General features: G+C 47.3%; 1 protein-coding gene and 1 long non-coding RNA gene across 2 annotated transcripts in view; one reads left to right on the plus strand and one right to left on the minus strand.

Moving 5' to 3' along the window:
- FLT1 (fms related receptor tyrosine kinase 1) overlaps nucleotides 1-18,399 on the minus strand; it is a 174,609-nt gene that overhangs the window by 72,336 nt on the left and 83,874 nt on the right. Inside the window, exons 11-13 of the mRNA XM_001925740.8 lie at nucleotides 16,929-17,043; nucleotides 8,441-8,549; nucleotides 2,419-2,727 (exon numbers count right to left, since the gene is read on the minus strand). Coding sequence (XP_001925775.6) covers nucleotides 2,419-2,727; nucleotides 8,441-8,549; nucleotides 16,929-17,043 — 533 coding nt within the window. The remainder of the gene's footprint in view (nucleotides 1-2,418; nucleotides 2,728-8,440; nucleotides 8,550-16,928; nucleotides 17,044-18,399) is intronic.
- LOC146398495 (uncharacterized) overlaps nucleotides 1-18,399 on the plus strand; it is a 112,023-nt gene that overhangs the window by 69,408 nt on the left and 24,216 nt on the right. The gene's annotated exons all lie outside the window — the stretch shown is intronic.

Consider the following 18,399-nt stretch of genomic DNA (forward strand, 5'->3'; position numbering starts at 1 on the left):
GGTGAAAAGTCTCACTTTGGGCAAGTTTCTAAAGGAGCTAGGGATGGACTCATTTTTATCAGTTCCCACTTTAGAGCCATTGTCTTGGCCTTTTAAATAAAAAAGGTATATATTGAGCCCATCTTTTTAAACCTGAGTTATGTGATGGACAGAGAGAGCTGCTTTCCAAAATGTAACAAAGGGGAGCCCATCCTTTCACGCTGAGAAAGTGAGATTTCAGAGACTACGTCTGCTGGTTTTCAGTCACCAAGATAGCTCCCTACCAGGTCCCACAGTTACATGGTTTCTCTTGTCCGTTTGGAAAGGGGACCGAGGAACCAGCCTCAAGCCCTCTCCTCCGTCTCAACCTTTCTCCATAGTGGGCGCTGCTTTCTCTCTCTTTTCCCCAAAACCGTCCCCTTAGGCCAAACCCAGAAGACAGACTAACTAGTAAAGAACAAAACCCACCCAAGTGGCTTTTTTTTTAAACTCTCTGGAAGGTTGAATTCATTACTCTCTGGACCCTTAAAATCATCTCCTGCAAGTATTTCACATCATCCTCTGTCAATCCCAACTCCCTTCCCGTCCGAGGAAAGGAGAGCTCCTGCGTGTCCAGTGCACCGTCCCCCCGCCCCACGCCCCCAAAAGCGATCCCTAAACCATTTCATTTACTTCTTCAGCTTCAGTAAAAACTAAGGCCCTCAGGTCCTGTGGTCTAAGGCATTGTTTCCTGAAGGAACACACTGGCTTATAATGAACAAAGACACCAGGCAAGAAAGCCATAGGTAAAATTTCCAGATACAATTGATTATTCTTTCCTTTGGGCTGACAACTTCCAGGTTCCTAATTGTTTTCCAAGCATTTGGGGCTCCATAAAACAGGCGTTCTGGGGAAATGCTATTGTTTACTCCTTCACACTTGACAAAAGCAATTCCCACGTGACAGACAAGTTTAGCCGTGGGACAGAGTCTGTTACCTAAAGGAGGAAGCAGTCTGGTGAGTTCACAAGCCTGAGAAGTTGTCATATTGTCACCTCCTGTTGAACACCCAGCCACTGTGTTCTCAGCTCTGACTATTTTGGTCATTACAGTTTGTTTTCCAATAGTTCACACAAGTGACACATCATGATCGATCGTAAATGAAGACAGAACAATGCGTATCAAATTGGTGAAAAAGCCACTTTCCCCTCAAATGCAAGCTGAAAACAAGAGATTACAAATCTCTCTGGATTTAAACATGCTGTGCATTCTAAAATGACTGATTTCTGCTTCTGTAGTTTTTGCCATTAATCCCCACCAAAACAAAACAAAACAAAAAAAATCTTACATTTGCAAATGGGGAAAGTGGACTTTTTCAACGGACAGCTTTTAGATTTACATTAGAAGAATGCATTAGACCTCTGGTCACAACAGCCTTTATTTCCTTGATAAAGTGATTACGGTACACCTTTGAGTGCCATCAGTTAAGCAGGATGAAGTTCTTTAACCAGGGACAAAGATATTTCAAACGAAGGCAGGATCCACTGGGCAAGGTGCCGGCGATGGCTGTGCAGTCCACTCGGGGCAGCGGGGGGAAAGCCACTGTTCTGGCTCGCCAGCTCCTGGCACTGCAGGAGGGGAGGGGAGGGGGCTTGATCTGGGCAGACATGACGATTCCCCTTGTGAGGAAGCTTTCATACCTCGGAATCACCACCAACACCTTCCCCCTCTGGCCCCAGGGGAAGCCCCAGTTGAAGATGAATGTGCTTAATGCAAAAAAACCCCAAAAACAAAAACAACAACCCCACGACAAAACCAAAGCATCTTCAAATAAATAAGCATTATAACTTGCTATCCAGGTGCTATTTACACAAATCAAGAGCAGAGGGAACAGTACAAAAGAAGACCCGGCAGAGGTCCGGCAGAGGCTCCCATTCCACGGGGCGTGGCGAGCGAGGGGGAACGAACGTTATGCGTGTCCGTCTTTGGCAGAAACCGGCATCGGTTTAAATTAGTCAGGTTTTTGCAGCTGGGAAACATGAACATGGAAAGAGGCGGGCGTCAAAGTGGGAGGGAAGGATGGTCCCAAGTTGCTGGTTATCAGGCAGGAGAAGACAGCAAAGAGCAAAAACGCACAGAGAACGCGCGGCAGGGATCCTCCAAATCCAAACGTGCACCAGGGCGGCCGGGGCGCGGAGCCCGCGGCCGGAAGGGGGCGCCCGAGCCGGGGCCCGGGGCCCCACGGCGCCTCCTAAAATCATCGCCACACTCATTTTGGGAGGAGCGTCTCCTCTGAGCCGGAACGTTAGCAACAGTGACAATAAATCAGGATGGTACGGGACAACTGTTACTTGGCAGGGAGTCCTTTAAGGTTTGACTTTACTTTGTGTGGTACAATCACTCCTTGTGCTTTTAAATTTGGAGATCCGAGAGAAAACAGCCTTTTTGTTGCAGTGCTCACCTCTAATGGTCACCTCTTTCTTCTGAAGGATTTCTTCCCCTGTGTAGATGTTCCTGGCTCGGCAGGCATAGGTGCCCGAGTCTTCCAGCGACACGTTCTTGACGACGAGGCTGAGGGTCACGGAGTAGTCTCTGGTGGTGGCCGTCTTCTGCTTGCGGATGCTGTGCCGCGTCGTTCGGTTGTGAACCGTCCGCAGCAGAATCCAGGTGACGTCTCTGTATAAGAACTTGTTCACCGTGCAGGACAGCTTCAGGTCTTCCCCTTCTGTGGGCGTCTTTTCCAGGCTCACGTGAAACCCGTTGGGGACATCTGCAAAAGAGAAAGACAGTCAGGGCCTCGTCACAAGACAGCGGGGAGCCCAGGACTTGTCCCTCTGCCCCGTCGCTCAGCATCGGTGTCAAAAGGATGGTATTTATCTTTTGATGTCGGGGGAACGGATCCGACATAGGCGGTAGGAACCACCGAAGTGCGTTCCATGCCAGGCCAGGCAGGAAATGCAAAACAGGATGCTACTCGGATGGTACATTACGGGCGCCCAATTGCTTTTCCAAGTGGAATGCTTGTTTACAACGCGAGATGATCCACCCGCTGCTTTATGGCGTGCAGAACTGGCACTAAGGGGCAGGGAGGGACCCGCTTCTTTGCTCAAGCCCCCTTCGATGGGGACGGTTCTCAGCCGTGAAAAGAGCAAGATTCCTTCGGAAAAGGCAGGCAACTCATCTGGAAGAGCTGCCAGATTCCAGGGTGGGGGGCAGGGAAGGGGGACTAATTTTAAAATGACGTTTACTCTCCAAAAACATGGTAAACATTTTCCTCAGGTGGCTGTGCTATTAGGAGTCATTTTCCCCAAGGGTTCTCCCCTAAGCCTCCTGTCCTTCTCTGGGGCCTCTGGGCGCACCTCTTGAAAGCTCACCTCAGCTTTCCTAACCTGGACCATCACTTAGAGAGTTCCTTCATCTCGTTTTGGCTCTTTTCACCAGAGGATTTGAGAAAATCATTGGTTACTGGCCCTGAACTGGCCTGCTCTCAAAACCTTCCCATGGCTCGTCACCATGGCGTATCTGTACCCGAGAATTGGGGCCAACATTTTACAAAGAACTTTGAAGATGAAAAGCGCTATGTTATGCTATTATTATTATTATTCTCCTTTGCACACAAAGCTCTAAAGAAACCTTTAAACCTTAAGGGGACAATAGTCCAAAATTAGCTATCATATCAACTCTTTTCCTAAATCTCACTTTGCTTGTTTTTCTGATTTTTCTGGGCTCTGCCTTCATTATAAAGTGTCACGTCTGAAGAAATGCCAAAGTATTCATCTGAAACCCAGGCGTGGGGGGTAAACAGTGGTGTATGAAGCGGTCAATGACTGGAGAGAGAGGCGGCCAGTGGAGGTTTTCCTGCTTTTAAAATGGAAATCTATGAAGGTGCCAGAAGATGCAGAGGCAGCTGACCCTCGTTATTTTTTTTTAAAACACAACAATAAGGTGTCAGAAATAGCCCCTCTCACTCAGCATCTTTTTCTGTCTGGGATCCTTTCCAAAAAAAAGCAGGGGGAATGAAACATCAGCCGTCAACTCTGACACAGCTGCGGGGACAGAAGTCCTGAGAGCTGGTTGCAACTGAGCCCCTTCTTCAAAGCCCACAGACTTCCAGTTACGAAGTCTCATTCTGGAAGGTGGACCCCAAGCGGGCCCGGCACTGCCACCGCGATGGTGTAGAGAGTTTCTGTTTACTTTAGTGATTTGAAACTTCCTGTGGAAATAGCTCACAGGTTTCCTGATGGAAGATTTTGTTTATCTTTGCCCAGCACCACCAGGAATCTCAAAATAAAATGCATTTAGTGACATTGGGGAACCAGGAAGATAAGGCAGGGCTGTTCCTGTTTCACCCTCGGTAATTGCGAACACACCCACAGTCACGCTGAGGGCCAGCAAAACAGCAAAAACACACACGTCGGAAAAGAAAAGAGCCGAAGAGGGCTTCGGGTCTGTTTCTCAGGCAGGGGACCCTGGGGGAGGCTAGCTTGCTGAGGGCGGTCAGACAGCGCTTGGAAATGCTGGGTCTGCTTCTCAGGAGAGCCCCTCTGCTGCCGGTTTCTCATCCGTGGGAGATGATAAATGCTCTAAGCTACCTAATGAAGCCACAGGGATTCTCCTCTTGATTCACATTGATTTTTTTTTTTTTTTTTTTTTTTTGCCTGAGTACAAAAACAGAACCAAGAAAGAACTGCCTTCTAATTCTGAAAGTGAAAATAAGAAATCTTCCCACACTTAAGGCTCTGCTGCAAATCCAACCCAATCAGCAGCAGCACCAATTACCCCTCATCCAGGACCCACACATCAACCCCCTGGTGTCTTGGGAGGAGTTGAGGAGAAGACTCGGCCCTTGCCCAGGAGAGACATTCCAGCCGGGGCTAAGGGAGAGAGTGGTCTGTCGACCAAGGTGCATGTTTGTGGGGGGGGGGGGTGGCAACTGGACTTGATTGGCTCAAACGTGTGAAGGCAGGTCATGAAAGAGACAAGCAAAGAAAGTCAAAGGCTGAAAGGAATCTCCTTGGTCAGGTGGAGGAAGAAGGCTTTCCTCAAGAACAGAAAGGGCATCCTCTAAAAAGAAAGGGACTGGTGCCCAGAAAGTTCTGCTTGTTTCCAATAGATACTGCAGACAAGGTCATGGCCAGGTCCAGAACGGGAGCGAGCCGTGAATGTCAGCGTGGACGGCAACTCTAAGTTACGACTGCATTTTAAGGAAGGGGCAACACGTCGGAAATGAGGATCAGTAAAGACCCACATCTGGCCCTTTTGATTCCGAGCAGTTTCAGTTGAGACGGCGCATTCAAAACATTACCTGCACCAGGTCAACTACAAACACCCAGCAAATACGCCTTCATTTTTCAGAAAAACAGTCACAAAAGGTGCAGCGATCCTAAGAGTATTTAGTCTCTAGTGAGAATAAACCTCCTGACAGATTGGAGTGGGAAAAAAAAAAGAGCAGAGTTGTAGGAACTATGAGTAAGTAAATCACTGACCAAAACTAATTTCTTGACACTAGCAGCAAAGATGAGGAGAATGCTATTCCAAGCAATGTGGGTTTGATTGGATGAATTTGTGCTCAGATTTAAGAGGAGAGCTGCTACGAGTCTGGAGGAAAAAGGGTGTGTGTTTCCGGTTAGGCAGGTGGGCATGGAATTCCCATGCCTCCTTTCAGTGGACACGGCTGGGGGTCTGAAGTTTCAGCCGTTCCTCGGCTGGAAAGTGCGTGATGTGCGAGGGGGAGGGGATTTCTGTCTGGGTCGGCAGGTGACCAGCTTTCATAGCTGGGCTCTGCAGCAGCAGGACTGTGCCCAGGCAGAGGCTGGAGCCACCAAGGACTCGGCGGGCTGAGGAGGCCACAGTGCTGGTGCTGGAGCAGGGATTAGCGCTGGGTCGCCCTGCGCCTTCCCTGGGGGCTCGGATCAATAAGGCACTGAACGCGACCCCTTCCCGCAGCAGCACATCTTCCAGGACTGCCTCTGTCCCCCTCCCCACATGGAAAGGGTCTGTGGGGTCACGGGGGCACACACCCCCCCCCACCCCCGCAGAGGCCGTGCTGCTCCCACTCCTTTATCTTTCTCAGGGTCCCTGGGACCCGATGTCCCCCTAAAGATGATCCCAAGTCTGCTTCCGGGCATCTCAGGCCTCCTCCCCCTTCACCCGGTCTGTCCTGAGGTCAGACTGCTGGTCCGTCTGCACATTCTAGGGCCCAGGGAGGCTGTCTGGGGGAGAGACACCCCCCCGCCGGGGGGGCACACAGCCCTTTGCCGTGGGTGCAGAAGGAAACGGATGAGCCGGGGGGGAGGCGGGCTCCCCCTGTGCCCCAGGCACTGCCCCCTTCTGCTGCGGGGAGCCCCACCACTCTATACTTGTATCTGACCTTGCAGCTCATCCGGAAAGCCTGTGTGTCCAGCGGAGGCTGAAACACATGGAAACCAACATATTGAAATGTGTTCTCTTGATTTGGAACTTGCCACTGGCTGGATATATAGTTTGTGGTCCTGTTGGTCCTTGTGTCTTAGTTCTCAACACGACAGGGCAAGACTGTTCTCCTGCTACCGATTCAAATTCTAGCCGCCCGAGGACCATCTCAAGTCCTGCTTCCTTCTCAGGGGCTTGGAGTGACACAGTACAACAGGGCCACGTGTGGCTTCTAAGCACTGAAAATGTGGCTTGTGTGACAGAGCTGGACTGGACTCCATTAATTTCAATTTAAAAAATAGAAACTGTAATATTTTTCAAAATATGGATATGTTAAAACAGTCCTGTTTTGGATATGAGGTTAAATAGAATGAATTTCACTTTTTTCTTTTTACTTAAAAAAAAAAGGTTACCAAAAAAAGGTTCTCTTACATATGTGGCTTAGATTATATTTCTCTCGGATGGCGTTGGCTTAGTCTTGGTAAGTGCCTCTGGCACGCTGCTTCTGCTTATCCCTTTTGATCCTAGGACATGGGAACGTTTCTTCTTTGTGTCTGTGGTGTTAAAACTGTCTTCCTAGAAAGAAAGGGCCTCCTCGCTCTTTCGTCTTCAAGCCCTCAACACAGAGTTGGGTTGTACTGTCTAACAGTTAGTGCATGTTCAATCTATATAAATGTATTGAATGTGCAGAACGGGACCTGCTCAGTCCTTTGACTCTAAAGCGAACACGAAACGGCTGTGGACCTGGGTGGGAACTTGTTGTCCACTAGACAGACAGAACGATGCTGAACCTTTGAACTTAACTAGTCCAGGTCATCTATGATTGATGAGAGTCAATATGAGTGAAACTGCTATCTGGATCCTTCTCTAAAGAAAGAAAGGACTTTTCCAGGAGCTCCCGTTGTGGCTCAGCAGGTTACAAACCCAACTAATATCCATGAGGACGTGGGTTCGATCCCTGGCCTCGCAGTGGGTTAAGGATCTGGCATTGCTGTGGCTGTAGCTCTGATGCGACCCCTAGCCTGGGAACCTCCATATGCTGTGGCTGCGGCTCGAAAAAAGAAAAAGAAAAAAAGAGTGTTGCTCCTTGGAGTGGATGTAAAGACGGTTTGCCCCACACTTCTGAAAGGGACTTGGACTTCAGAGGCGCAGCTGTGTGCCTCTCCAAATCCCATTTCCTCATCTGGAAAATGGGGGGGCAGCCTAGTGGCCAGGAGCCCCCGTGCCTCTTCCGGCCGTGACATTGTGTGGGAACCTACTTAAGGACACCTCCCTCGACGGAGCCTCTCTGAGGGCCGGCTGACTGGCCAGAAGGCTCCCTGTCATCTGGAAACCTGTACTTCTCATGAAATCAGACCTACTTCTTTCTGGAGAACTCAAGGCAACTGCGACAGCCTGGCCCGGGCAGCACGAAATTTCCAGAGAGCTGGCTAAGTGCCCGGGTTTCCTCAGAAAATTGGGGGAGCGTGGAGCCAGGCAATTGTTTTTATACTTTGAGCTACTTCCTTCCTGTACCCCTGGAGGGACACAGGGAGTGCCATTTGTGTACCTTGGACGCTTGCAGATTTGCAGACACCATCACATTTAAGGTGAAACACTCTGAAACGCTACCCCAAAATAGCACAGTAATAACAGTCAACAGACCTCAGTTTCAGATTTTTTTTTTTTTTTTAATTTCAACTTTTCCAAAAGTTGAAATTAAGCCGTGAAACAAGGCACGGCCTGGGTTCAAACGGATGCCATCAATGTGCCAGCATTGGTTTCCTTGCTTATTCCCGAACCACCACCGTGAGCCAGGCCCCGCGCCTGCTTCTGAAAATGAACATGACAAGGTCCCAGAGTGACCAGCCAGCCAGGGAGGACGGCGGACACAAACAGCTCTCTAAAGAGAATTCAGGGAAATAACGCTGGAGGAGGCCCGATGGTGTTGGAAAAGCCACTCCCGAGAGCAGGGGTGCAGGTCCTGCCGTTTCACGCCCTACGGACCTTGTTTTTGATGGAGCCGGTGTCACCCAGGTGCGCTGAAAGCACACACGACTGGGGTCCTCGTGAGTCGGGGACACGTGGCTTACCTGTGATGTAGAAGCTTATGTCTCTCTCCACAGTCCCCACTTTGTTGGAAGCCACGCACGTGTAGATTCCAGAAGTTCTGGAGTCCGCCACAACCAGGGTGCTGGCCGTCTGCAGGAGAGAAGGCGGGTTAGCCGCAGGCCAGAGCCCGGCTGGCGGCCCGGGGACCCTGCTGAGGGGGACGTGATCGGGCCACCCCACTGCCTCGGCGGGGACGGCGCCGCGCGCCTGGGGTTCCCACAAACTCCCCCGTGGCCGAGCCCCGGCAGGGATGGAAAAACAACAGGAAAGCAGGTCCTCAGGAGACCGGGGGCTCTGACATCCGACTTGCGCGAGGGCTGCAGGCTTATTTACCTCGTGGGCTGGCGTAACAATTACAGACCTGAGGCTGAGATGCGGGCCGGCACGTCCTGCCCCACGAGGTGGTCGGCTCCCGCCAGTGAGGGGAGGCCCGGCCCCCCGCTTTTGTTTGGCCGACCCCCCCTTGGGAACGCAAGGCTTCCCGGCGGCCGCTGGGTTCTGTCTGTACCGGGCGTGTCCAGCGATCAAGGCCCGAGGGGAAAGCCTGGCCGAACCACTTCTTTTCTGGAAGGCGGTTCTGTGGCCCTGATGGGGTGGGAAGCTCCCTAAGCACCTTGTGTGTGCTGGTGGGGGACCTCGTGTCTCAGGCCGTCCGTTCCTGCTCTAGAAGATGGAAAGCAGGAATTTGGACAGAATCATTTCCCCAGGTCTCAGGGCTGGTGTTTGGCCGACGAGCCCCTAAAGAAACATGGGGGGCGGGGCGGGGGGGGTCAAATGTGTGCACCTGAAAGCACTTTCCAAACTGTGACATCACAAAAAAGAATGTCTCAAAAAAAAAAAAATAGGAAAAAGAAATGAAACCCAAATTTACACAGCTTCAGGACTGGCATTGCTGCCGTCTTTCCAAGATAAAAATTCACAGTATAAAATGAATTGTTGAGAATTTAAAAAGCCAGCCCAACCTTGCAAAAAAGTAATGCTCGCTGCACATGAAAGAAATGAAAAAGCTACTAAGTCTTTCTCTTTTTTTCTCTTGATGGCTGCGCCCGTGGTGTATGGAAGCTCTCGGGCCAGGGGTGGAATCCGAGACACAGCTGTGGTCTATGCCACAGCTGTCATAATGCCAGATCCTTTAACCCACTGTGCCTGGCTGGGGATTGAACTTGCGCCTCTGCAGGGACCTGAGCCGCTGCAGCTGGGTTCTTAACCCACTATGCCACAGTGGGAACTCCCAGCTAGTACATCTTCATATTTAAAATGACCAAGGAGTTCCCTGGTGGCCCAGCATATTAAGGATCCAGTGTTGTCACTGCTGTGGCTCTGGTGGCTGCTGCATGTGGGCTCAATCGCTGGCCTGGGACCTTTTGGCATGCCGTGGGCATGGCCGAGAAAGAAAGAAAGAAATTGTAGAGGCTGTGTTGATGCTTCCAGACTAACGGGGTGTCCTAGCTGGACTACCATCCAGTGACTTACAGGCTAAAGTAAGAGGCTGAAATGTGACGGTGGAACTTCTGAAATGGGAACAGAAATTCTGCAAAGGGTCCTAACGTTTTTCTGAGTTGCTAAGCAACATGACAGGCACTTGTGTTCTTGTATCCCTTCCAATAAATTAAGGTATTTCTGTCGTCATCTACACATCTTTAATCTAGAGTTGATTTACAACGTTGTGTCAATTTCTGCCGTACCACAAAGTGACTCAGTCAGACAGACGTATACATTCTGTCTTGTCCATATTCTTTTACACCATGGTCTCTCTCAGGAGATGAGATATAGTTCCCTGTGCAATACAGTGGGGCCTTATTGTGTATCCATTCTAACGAGATTAGGAAGACTCAAAAATGATACTCCTAGTTTTTTTAGCTAGCAACTTTATTGCTCCACATTCTCCGCAATTTTCACTACGGGAGAGTATGTATTTCATGATGATTCTCTTTCTGTGTGTTGGATCTCTTTAATCATATCTGCGCATCCGTCCTCTATGTATTACTGACATTCTGGGAAACAAGGGTGTCTGTGATCCGTGGCATTTTGCATTCAGTCTAGCAGGTATTTACTGTGTAAGGCATTGCCCAGACGTTATAAGGGAGACAGAGGGGAATATGACACAGCCCTTCTTCTTAACCTTGGAGGACTACTTCAAGGTAACAGGGAAGCATGTCCAGAGTTAAGGATCAAGTATATATTATTTTCTCTTTCACAGAGACACACTCTCACAAAGGCAGATGAACAGCAGAGAGAGCATGAGCACGAGTTCAGGTGTCTCTTTCTCTGCTTTGGTTATTCTTTATAAGACGTGGGAAATCAAAGAAATTCTGGATCACAATTTTCCTTTTAATTATTGCGCCCATCACATCAGAGTCGGGGAAGAACAATAAAAGTAGCTGGGAGAGGAGCTGGCAGGTGGCAGCTTGAAGGACAAGAGGGATCACCAAGCGAGACCCTGACTCCTTTCTTTTGTCTCAGAAAACGAGCTGAGATGCTGGAAAGTGGCGTGAGCAGGGCCAGGTGAGAAACACACCTGGGGGTCTCTCAGCTCAGGCTTTGCTTGTCTTAGGAAGCTGGTGCTCAACTGTTTATCCTAATGAGCCTCAGCAGAACCTTACTTAGATTCTCAGATTGATTGTTGCTCAGAACATGAATGAACAATGCATTTCTGTTCAGCCTGAATGTTTGAAATTATGAACACAGTACCTGAGTCTCAAAGTTGCATTTGGGTTTCTAGCACAGTTCTTTGGATGTCACTGAACTCAAGGCAACTGAGAATAAGAACTGGGGCTCGTGGCAAGGGAAAGTCAATTCCAGGGTGCACATCTGCCGTCTTTAAGGTCCGTCCGGGAACCTGAGGATGGCTGTAGCCATTCTATGAGACCCCAAGGAATGGGCAGATTGCTCAGAATTTCTGTTTCAATGGGGAATAAAACGGAGGGACCTTGAAGTGAAATGAGCCTGGGTCACATGATGAACCATGGCGACAACGAAGGCATTCAAGTCTGTTATTTTGCTTGAATGGCCCCTTCTGAAATAGACACCTTACCCATGGTCAAGCCTGGCCCAGAACTCACCTCTCCAAAGTTTCATTAAAACTGAACTAGGGAATGACACTCATGGGCGTCTACCTTATTTCATCGCTTGTGAGTACGTTTATGTAGTCCCTGATGTTTGCCAGACAGCGTGGGAAGCATGATGTCATTTAATCCTTCCTGTGCCCAGTGAGGCGCTACAGGTGTATCACCTGTTTCTAAGAAAAAGCTTATGCCCAGGTTTGTCTGCCTCCGGTGTCTATGCTCTTAACCTACATGAACCTGCTTCTTGCCTTCAAACTCTTTAAATGTAATAGCACAGATCTATTGGTAGAGTTCTGTCTGCTCTTTGAATTGGGCTTTCCCTTAAGAATAGCTCCTTTCATCAGCAGAAATGGGTCATTATGGGCTGAGTGCTACGATGCACAGAAATACTAGCTCTTTTCATATTTTACACAAGCTGCAAGCTTTTTCCAAAGGATATGGTGTTACATGGTTTGAAAACAGGATTGATAATGAAAGTTACAAGTAAAGAAGAAAATTTAACAGTAAGATGGAACTTACATCCTGTGAGCCACTTTATTTAAAAAAATTACCTGGTTCCTAGATTATGAGATTACTTTCATTTTTCTAGAGTAGCTTCTGAAGTTACACATTAAAACACCTTCATGAAAAACAAAAATGTATGGCCGCTGAAGGATACACTCTACAGAGTCAGAAAAGGGAGGTCAGGTGCAAATTAGGGGTCAGTGCAGTTTGCTCCCCAGTGTAAACAAATACAATTATTTCAAGAAGGAAAAAAAAATGGAAATAGCACAACAGTTGGAATATGAAATATTGGTGTAATACTTGAAACAGTTTTAAACTCAAGAATTTGAGCTGTGGCATGAATGTGGAATTATTATGTATTTTATAAGGTACACCCCCCCAAAATTCCCAAGGATGTCTGCGTGTATTAGTTCTGTAATTAGTTTCCATTTGCCCCAATGTTCCTTAGTTCTGAGCCCACACTTTGGATGCCTCTGCTGGACCTGACGGGACCTCAGGAATTCAGACATTAGACACAGACCCTTAAAATCCACTCTTCAGCCTCTTTGGAGGGACCCGGGAACCCTGATGCCAACTGTCGTCAGATACTGTAAATCTGGAAGTTGTTCACTCTCCTTCCTTCCTTCCCTTTCGCAAAGCGCGCGTGATTCACTGCTTCAGCGAGGCTGGGACTTCACAGGGTAGAACGACTGGGATGATGTGTAGTTCAGCCTCATTTCCAGCACTGGCTTTTAAAAAATCTATATATGGAACAGTGATTTCAATCTCGGGATGTTTCTAAGATAGTTTCCTTTTAAGTGTTTCGGGGAGCAATCAAAACAGATACGTAAAGGTCACGGAAGCATCTAAAATTATTCTAGGGTGGCACATCTGAGCCCACTGATGGGAAAACAGAACGTGAGAAACACAACATCGGGGAGTGTGGGTGCGACGCGGAGCCCAAGCTGTGACCCTGCGAAGCGGCATTCCTGCTCTGCCCGCGTGCGTCTAGTGTGCTCATGTCTCAATGAAGCCTCCAAACGATTTCAGTGGAAATGTTGCTAAGACATTGTGTTGTCACGATTCTCCAGCCTCCCAGAATCAAATGCTGTAAAAAGCATTTCCTGTGTGTTTCTTTTCTTTTTTTTTTTTTCTAACAGGGTTCCTTCCACTTCCTGCTCCATCCCTACAGACCAACAGTCTGGCAGCCCCACTTGAGCCATCCCAAAGCTTCACGGTTGCCATGAGCAACTCCAATTGATGACTCACTTTTCACAAATCTAGGCCAAAACGTGGCCTTAAGGAAACTGAATTTTATCGTGTCATGCACCCTTCCTTGGGTTAAACAGAACACAATGCAACAGAGGGGAAAAAAGCAAGTCCCTGAAATCCAGTAGATCTAGCAAGACCTTGCTCCATGGATGGCTGGAGCAGTGTCCTGGGCGTGCTGACTGCCTGATGGTGGGAAAAAGCACCAGTGTGCTTGAAGCTGGGACTTTAGTTTGCTTTCCTAAAATGTTCAGAAAATTAAAAAAACAAAAACAGTTTTAACTGTAAAGGAAAAAAAAAAAAAAACCTGTGCAGAAGATTCTGAGATAGCAAAACTTCCTTTTGTCACTGAAAGATTTAATAGATGCTAAAAGCAAAATGAGTCACGAAATTAGTAACTCCAGGTCCCATGTGTTGCAGTCACTGATGGGATATAAGGGGTGTGTGTGTGTGTGTGTGTGTGTGTAAACAACACACACTTTGTAAAACAAAGTTTTTCCAACATGAACAACTGCTTAACAGTCTTATTGCACGTGTTCACAATTAACTTTCTGCATTCAGGGTAGAGGACAGTCATGTCTATAGCCGGCAAACCAAACTAGGCCAGGTAACATGAGCTCCATCTTCTTAGAGGTGAGAACTTGGGTTCACAGAGGTGACCTGATTTGCAGGTGGTTATGCGCCTTAGAAAGGGTGGAGCTTGACCCCAGGGTTCCTGACTGTAGCCTGGATGGCCTAAGCGCCCACTGTGTCTGAAGGGCTATATTTAAAACCTCGGTATACCTACAACAGCCCAGGACAAGCAATCTGCCTGGAACTTGCAGGAAAAAAAAAAAAATCAGGAAAGATTCTTTGTCTTGGCCCGATTTAGTGCCTCCTCTCCCATCCTCCGTCACAGGTATTCTAGAGTCAGGTTGTAACTTCATGGTTCAAGGTGATCTGAAACCTCACCTAGCCTTTTCATTTTCTCTTGTGTATTTTGGTGGGTAGAATCCCCCAAGAGGACTAGAGGTTACCTTTGAAATTAAGCTTATAAATTCACATTTTAATACCCAGCCATGCACAGGACAACCACCTGCCACGGTCAGGAACAGGCACAATGATTTAACAGAGTCAATGCCATCTTGAAATTTTCTAGTTCTTTGTGACAACTACTGTGTTTTCTACTTTGAGGCAATTTCCTTCTTTAAAAAAAAAAATATGTAGTATCATTCAAGTGAAACTTTGAAGTTTATGGAATTTCCTCTTTTCTAAGTATTTCACTAAGTTGCTGTCTCGTCAAGAGCCACACATCTTGAGATGGTTTAAACTACAGTTCCTTCGTATTAGAGAAAAAGAATGGTATGCCACCTACCGCACCTGCCGTAGTTAGAAAAACTGCTCCTAAATCCTTGACCTGTGATTGCTGATACTATCATGCTGGCCCTCACCATCTTAACTAACTTCTGCCTTGGCATAGTTGGCAGGGCGCTGGGTTTTGGCAAAGGAAAACCTTGGTTTGAGTTTCTCATATGCTGCTTTTAAGCTGTTGACTTAATCATCTTATCGTCCTGGGCTTTCTTATCTTTAAATTGGAGATAACCACTGTGGCCTGCCAAAGAATGATGCTGACATGAGCATACGTGGGAAAGTTTTCCCTAATGGAGAATTCAGATGTTATTTGTTATCACTGAGTTCTGCAGCGAGAAAGGTGCCGTCTACTTTGTGGCCTCTGGATACACAGCCTCCAGCTGAGCAGAGACACACACGAGCCGAAGCAGATGACACCATATGAACACATGTCCACATCAAGGTATCCACGAATAAGCAGACATTTCGGCAAGGGGTCATTTGATATCTTTTTTTTTTTCCTTTTTCTTTTTAAAGCTTCACTACCCCTGTGCCGGCTAACAACAGGTTTTTAAGTGTATTTTTCACTAATTCAACAGCAGGAAAAAAGCTACTGGGCCTTGAGATCCACTGAGGTTTGCCTGGTTCGCAAGGTGTCAACTATTGCTGAGGCCAAGGGAGTTAGGGGAGTGGAAAAAGCACGTGCAAAAAGATGCCTCTGAGACCCTGACTAGGGCAGGGAAACTTTTTTTTTTTTAATTGAGGTATAATTGACAAATAACATTGTATTAATTTCATGTGTGTAATACACCTATTCAGTGCTTGTATATACTGCAAAATGGAGATGTTACGTCTAGTTAATAGCTAACATCCATCACCACATATCGTTAAAAAGCTTTCTCCTGTGATGAGAACTTTTAAGATCTCTTAGCAACTTTTAAAGATGCTACTCAGTAGTATTAACTCTCGTCACGATGCTGAATGTGACATCCTCATGGCTTATTCATTGTGTAACTGGGAATTTGTCCCTTTTGACCCCTTTTGCCCACCCCGTCTACATCCTGACTTTGGCAACTACCAATCTATGAGCTTGTTTTTTTGTATATTTGTTTTAGTTCACATATATGTGGGATTACACAGTATTTGTCTTTCTCTGACTTACTTCATTTAGCATAATGCCCTAAGGTTGGTCCATGATGTTACAAATGGCAAGATTTCATTCCTTCTTTTTAACGGCTGAATAATATTCCACAGTGTATATGTGGAATATATACCTCATCTTCTTTACTCAATCCCCCTGGTGGACACTTAGGTTGTTTCCATATCTTGGCTATTGTAAATAATGCTACACTGAACATGTGGCTACATGATATCTTTTTTTTTTTTTTTTTTTAGTGTTTTTGTTTTCTTCAGATACTCAGAAGTGGAACTGCTGAGTCATGTGGAAGTTTGATTTTTGGTGTTTTAGGAACCCCTGCTGCTTTCTGTAGTGGCTGCACCAATTATATTTCCACTGGCCGCATGCGAGGGATTCTGCACATCCTCGCCAACATGTTACTGCCTTTTGGACAGCGGCCATTCTGACAGGTGTGAGGGATCTGAGATCTCAGGGTGGTTTTGATTTGCATCGCTTACGGACTCTGATATACTATGTGTGTCAGTATACCCCACCCTAGGCTTTGCCTGTGGGAAAACAAGATACTTTGTGACACGGCAGCTTTGAATGTTGGCCTATAGTCTTGTACTAGCTTTTGCTTATTTCCGTCCCACTTGATTTATGCCAGAGATTCTCGGTCCAGGGAATGCGAGAATCTAGCTGTTGCAAAGCCCGGGCGCCATGCTAAAGATTCAAGTGGAATGAGAATTAGGAGGCGTTCCCGCAGCAGAAGTGAATCTGACCAGTATCCATCAGGATGTGGGTTTGATCCCTGGCCTTGCTCAGTGAGTGGGGGGATCTGATGTTGCCACGAGCTGTGGTCGTGGTGTAGGCTGGGAGCTGAGCTCCAATTCGACCCCTAGTCTGGGAACTTCCCTATGCCACCAGTGCAGCCCTAAAAAGCAGAAAAAAACAAATTGGGCAAGTACGCTACTGTGCAGCCGGGCCGAGAAGCTGGGCTATGGACCAGTTTGATGCCTCTGCCTCTTCCATGAGGACCAAGCACTCACGACTTTGGAGCTGGTGGTCAGGGTGAATAGAGCAACCTGAGCAGTGGATTTTTGTTTGAGCATATGAATTACCTCTGGCTCTAATAAACCCAGAGCCGGGAGCCAAAAGTGTGTGGTTTTAGAATAACCATGCCAGTGCTTATTTTTCAGACAGTACCTTATTCTTTCCTTCTATGGCTGCCGTGCGCTGAGTGATGCTCTCAACTCTGTTTCCTACGGTGCTGGCAGGATCCAGGACAAAGGACTCTTCGTTACGGGAGCAAAAGTCATACCTATTTTTAACGAGAGTAAATCATCACTGTGTTGCTTTGCAGCCTGGTCCAGCCCGTGCTGACAGGTGAAATGAAAATCATTAAGTCCTCAGATAACAAAGTGACACATTTTCTTCTTTTCCTTAGATTCCACCCCCTCCCAATATCCATACTCAAAACTGAAAAAAGGCAAACCAATTGTGCCTGATCTGGAAAAACAAAAACCCGCACCAGTGTATCTTCATACAGCCTTCCTGTTCTAAATGTTAAATAAAAATGCATAAATTCAAAAATTTTATACCTAGATTATAATGAGTTCTCAGTGGAGGAAACATGCAGACACAGGGGAAAAAAAGAGTTATGTTACTGAATGGAAACCTCAAGGAAATAATAGCATTTCACAGCTCTAAAAGGCTGGCGCTTAATGAGACGATGCCTCTCTAGAGCTAGTTTTTTCCAGGGCTAATTAAGTATATATGGAAACACATATCATGGAGCAGTTATTAAATTCAGTCTCTCTTTTCAAGCTTTGGGGTATTGTGACAAGCTCTTCAACTTCTCAGGCCTCAGGTGTTTAATTATAAAATAAATGTGCTGCAGTTTATCTTTACAGATCTTTTTGGCTTCTAAAAGTCCATGAAATCTATTATTTATTTATTGTCTTTTTAGGTCCGCACCCAAGGCATATATGGAGGTTCCCAGGCTAGCGGCGCAAATTGGAACTGTAGCCACTGGCCTACACCACAACTCATGGCAACGCTGGATCCTTAACCCACTGAGTGAGGCTGGGAATCGAATCTTTGTCCTCAGGGAGGCTAGTCAGATTCGTTTCTGCTGAGCCATGACGGGAACTCTGAAATCTCAACCTACCTCTGATAGTAAGCATGTTCTTTGAAACACCTTACCTGTAAGCTTCTGTTCTTATCTAGTTTACCCCCAAATCATGGGTGTAAATACCTACTGATCATTTGTTTGCATGCATCCTAGGTTCTACATGAGTAAGAAAAAAACAAATCCACACAATAAAAAAGACACTTCAATCCACTCTGGCCCGGGCAGTGCAGTAGTATCTCAGTAGGCCTTTTCCTAAGCTTCCTAAGCTGACGCACTTACCAAAGGCTGCCAGACCAACCCCCTGAGCATTTTGGGTTCCAGTGGAATCCTCTGCTCCAAAAGCTTCCACACCTGTACTGAAGAAAGCCCAGGCTTCCGGGACTGACAGGCAAGGCCATCCACGGTCCATCCCCAGCTGCCCTTCACCCTGACTGCTACGGCCACCCTTTCTCCCCGGCCAGTGGTGTGCTTCAGCTCCTGCAAAGACCCGCGTCCTAGTCCAGACCTGCCTTCTACCTGTTTGACAGTGTTCTCCTCTGAAAA

The sequence above is a fragment of the Sus scrofa genome, chromosome 11 (genome assembly GCF_054392235.1).
Source record: "Sus scrofa isolate SSC_HxYL_T2T_F1_AM1 chromosome 11, Sscrofa_HxYL_maternal_Yorkshire_Landrace_v2.0, whole genome shotgun sequence".
Lineage (NCBI taxonomy): Eukaryota > Metazoa > Chordata > Mammalia > Artiodactyla > Suidae > Sus > Sus scrofa.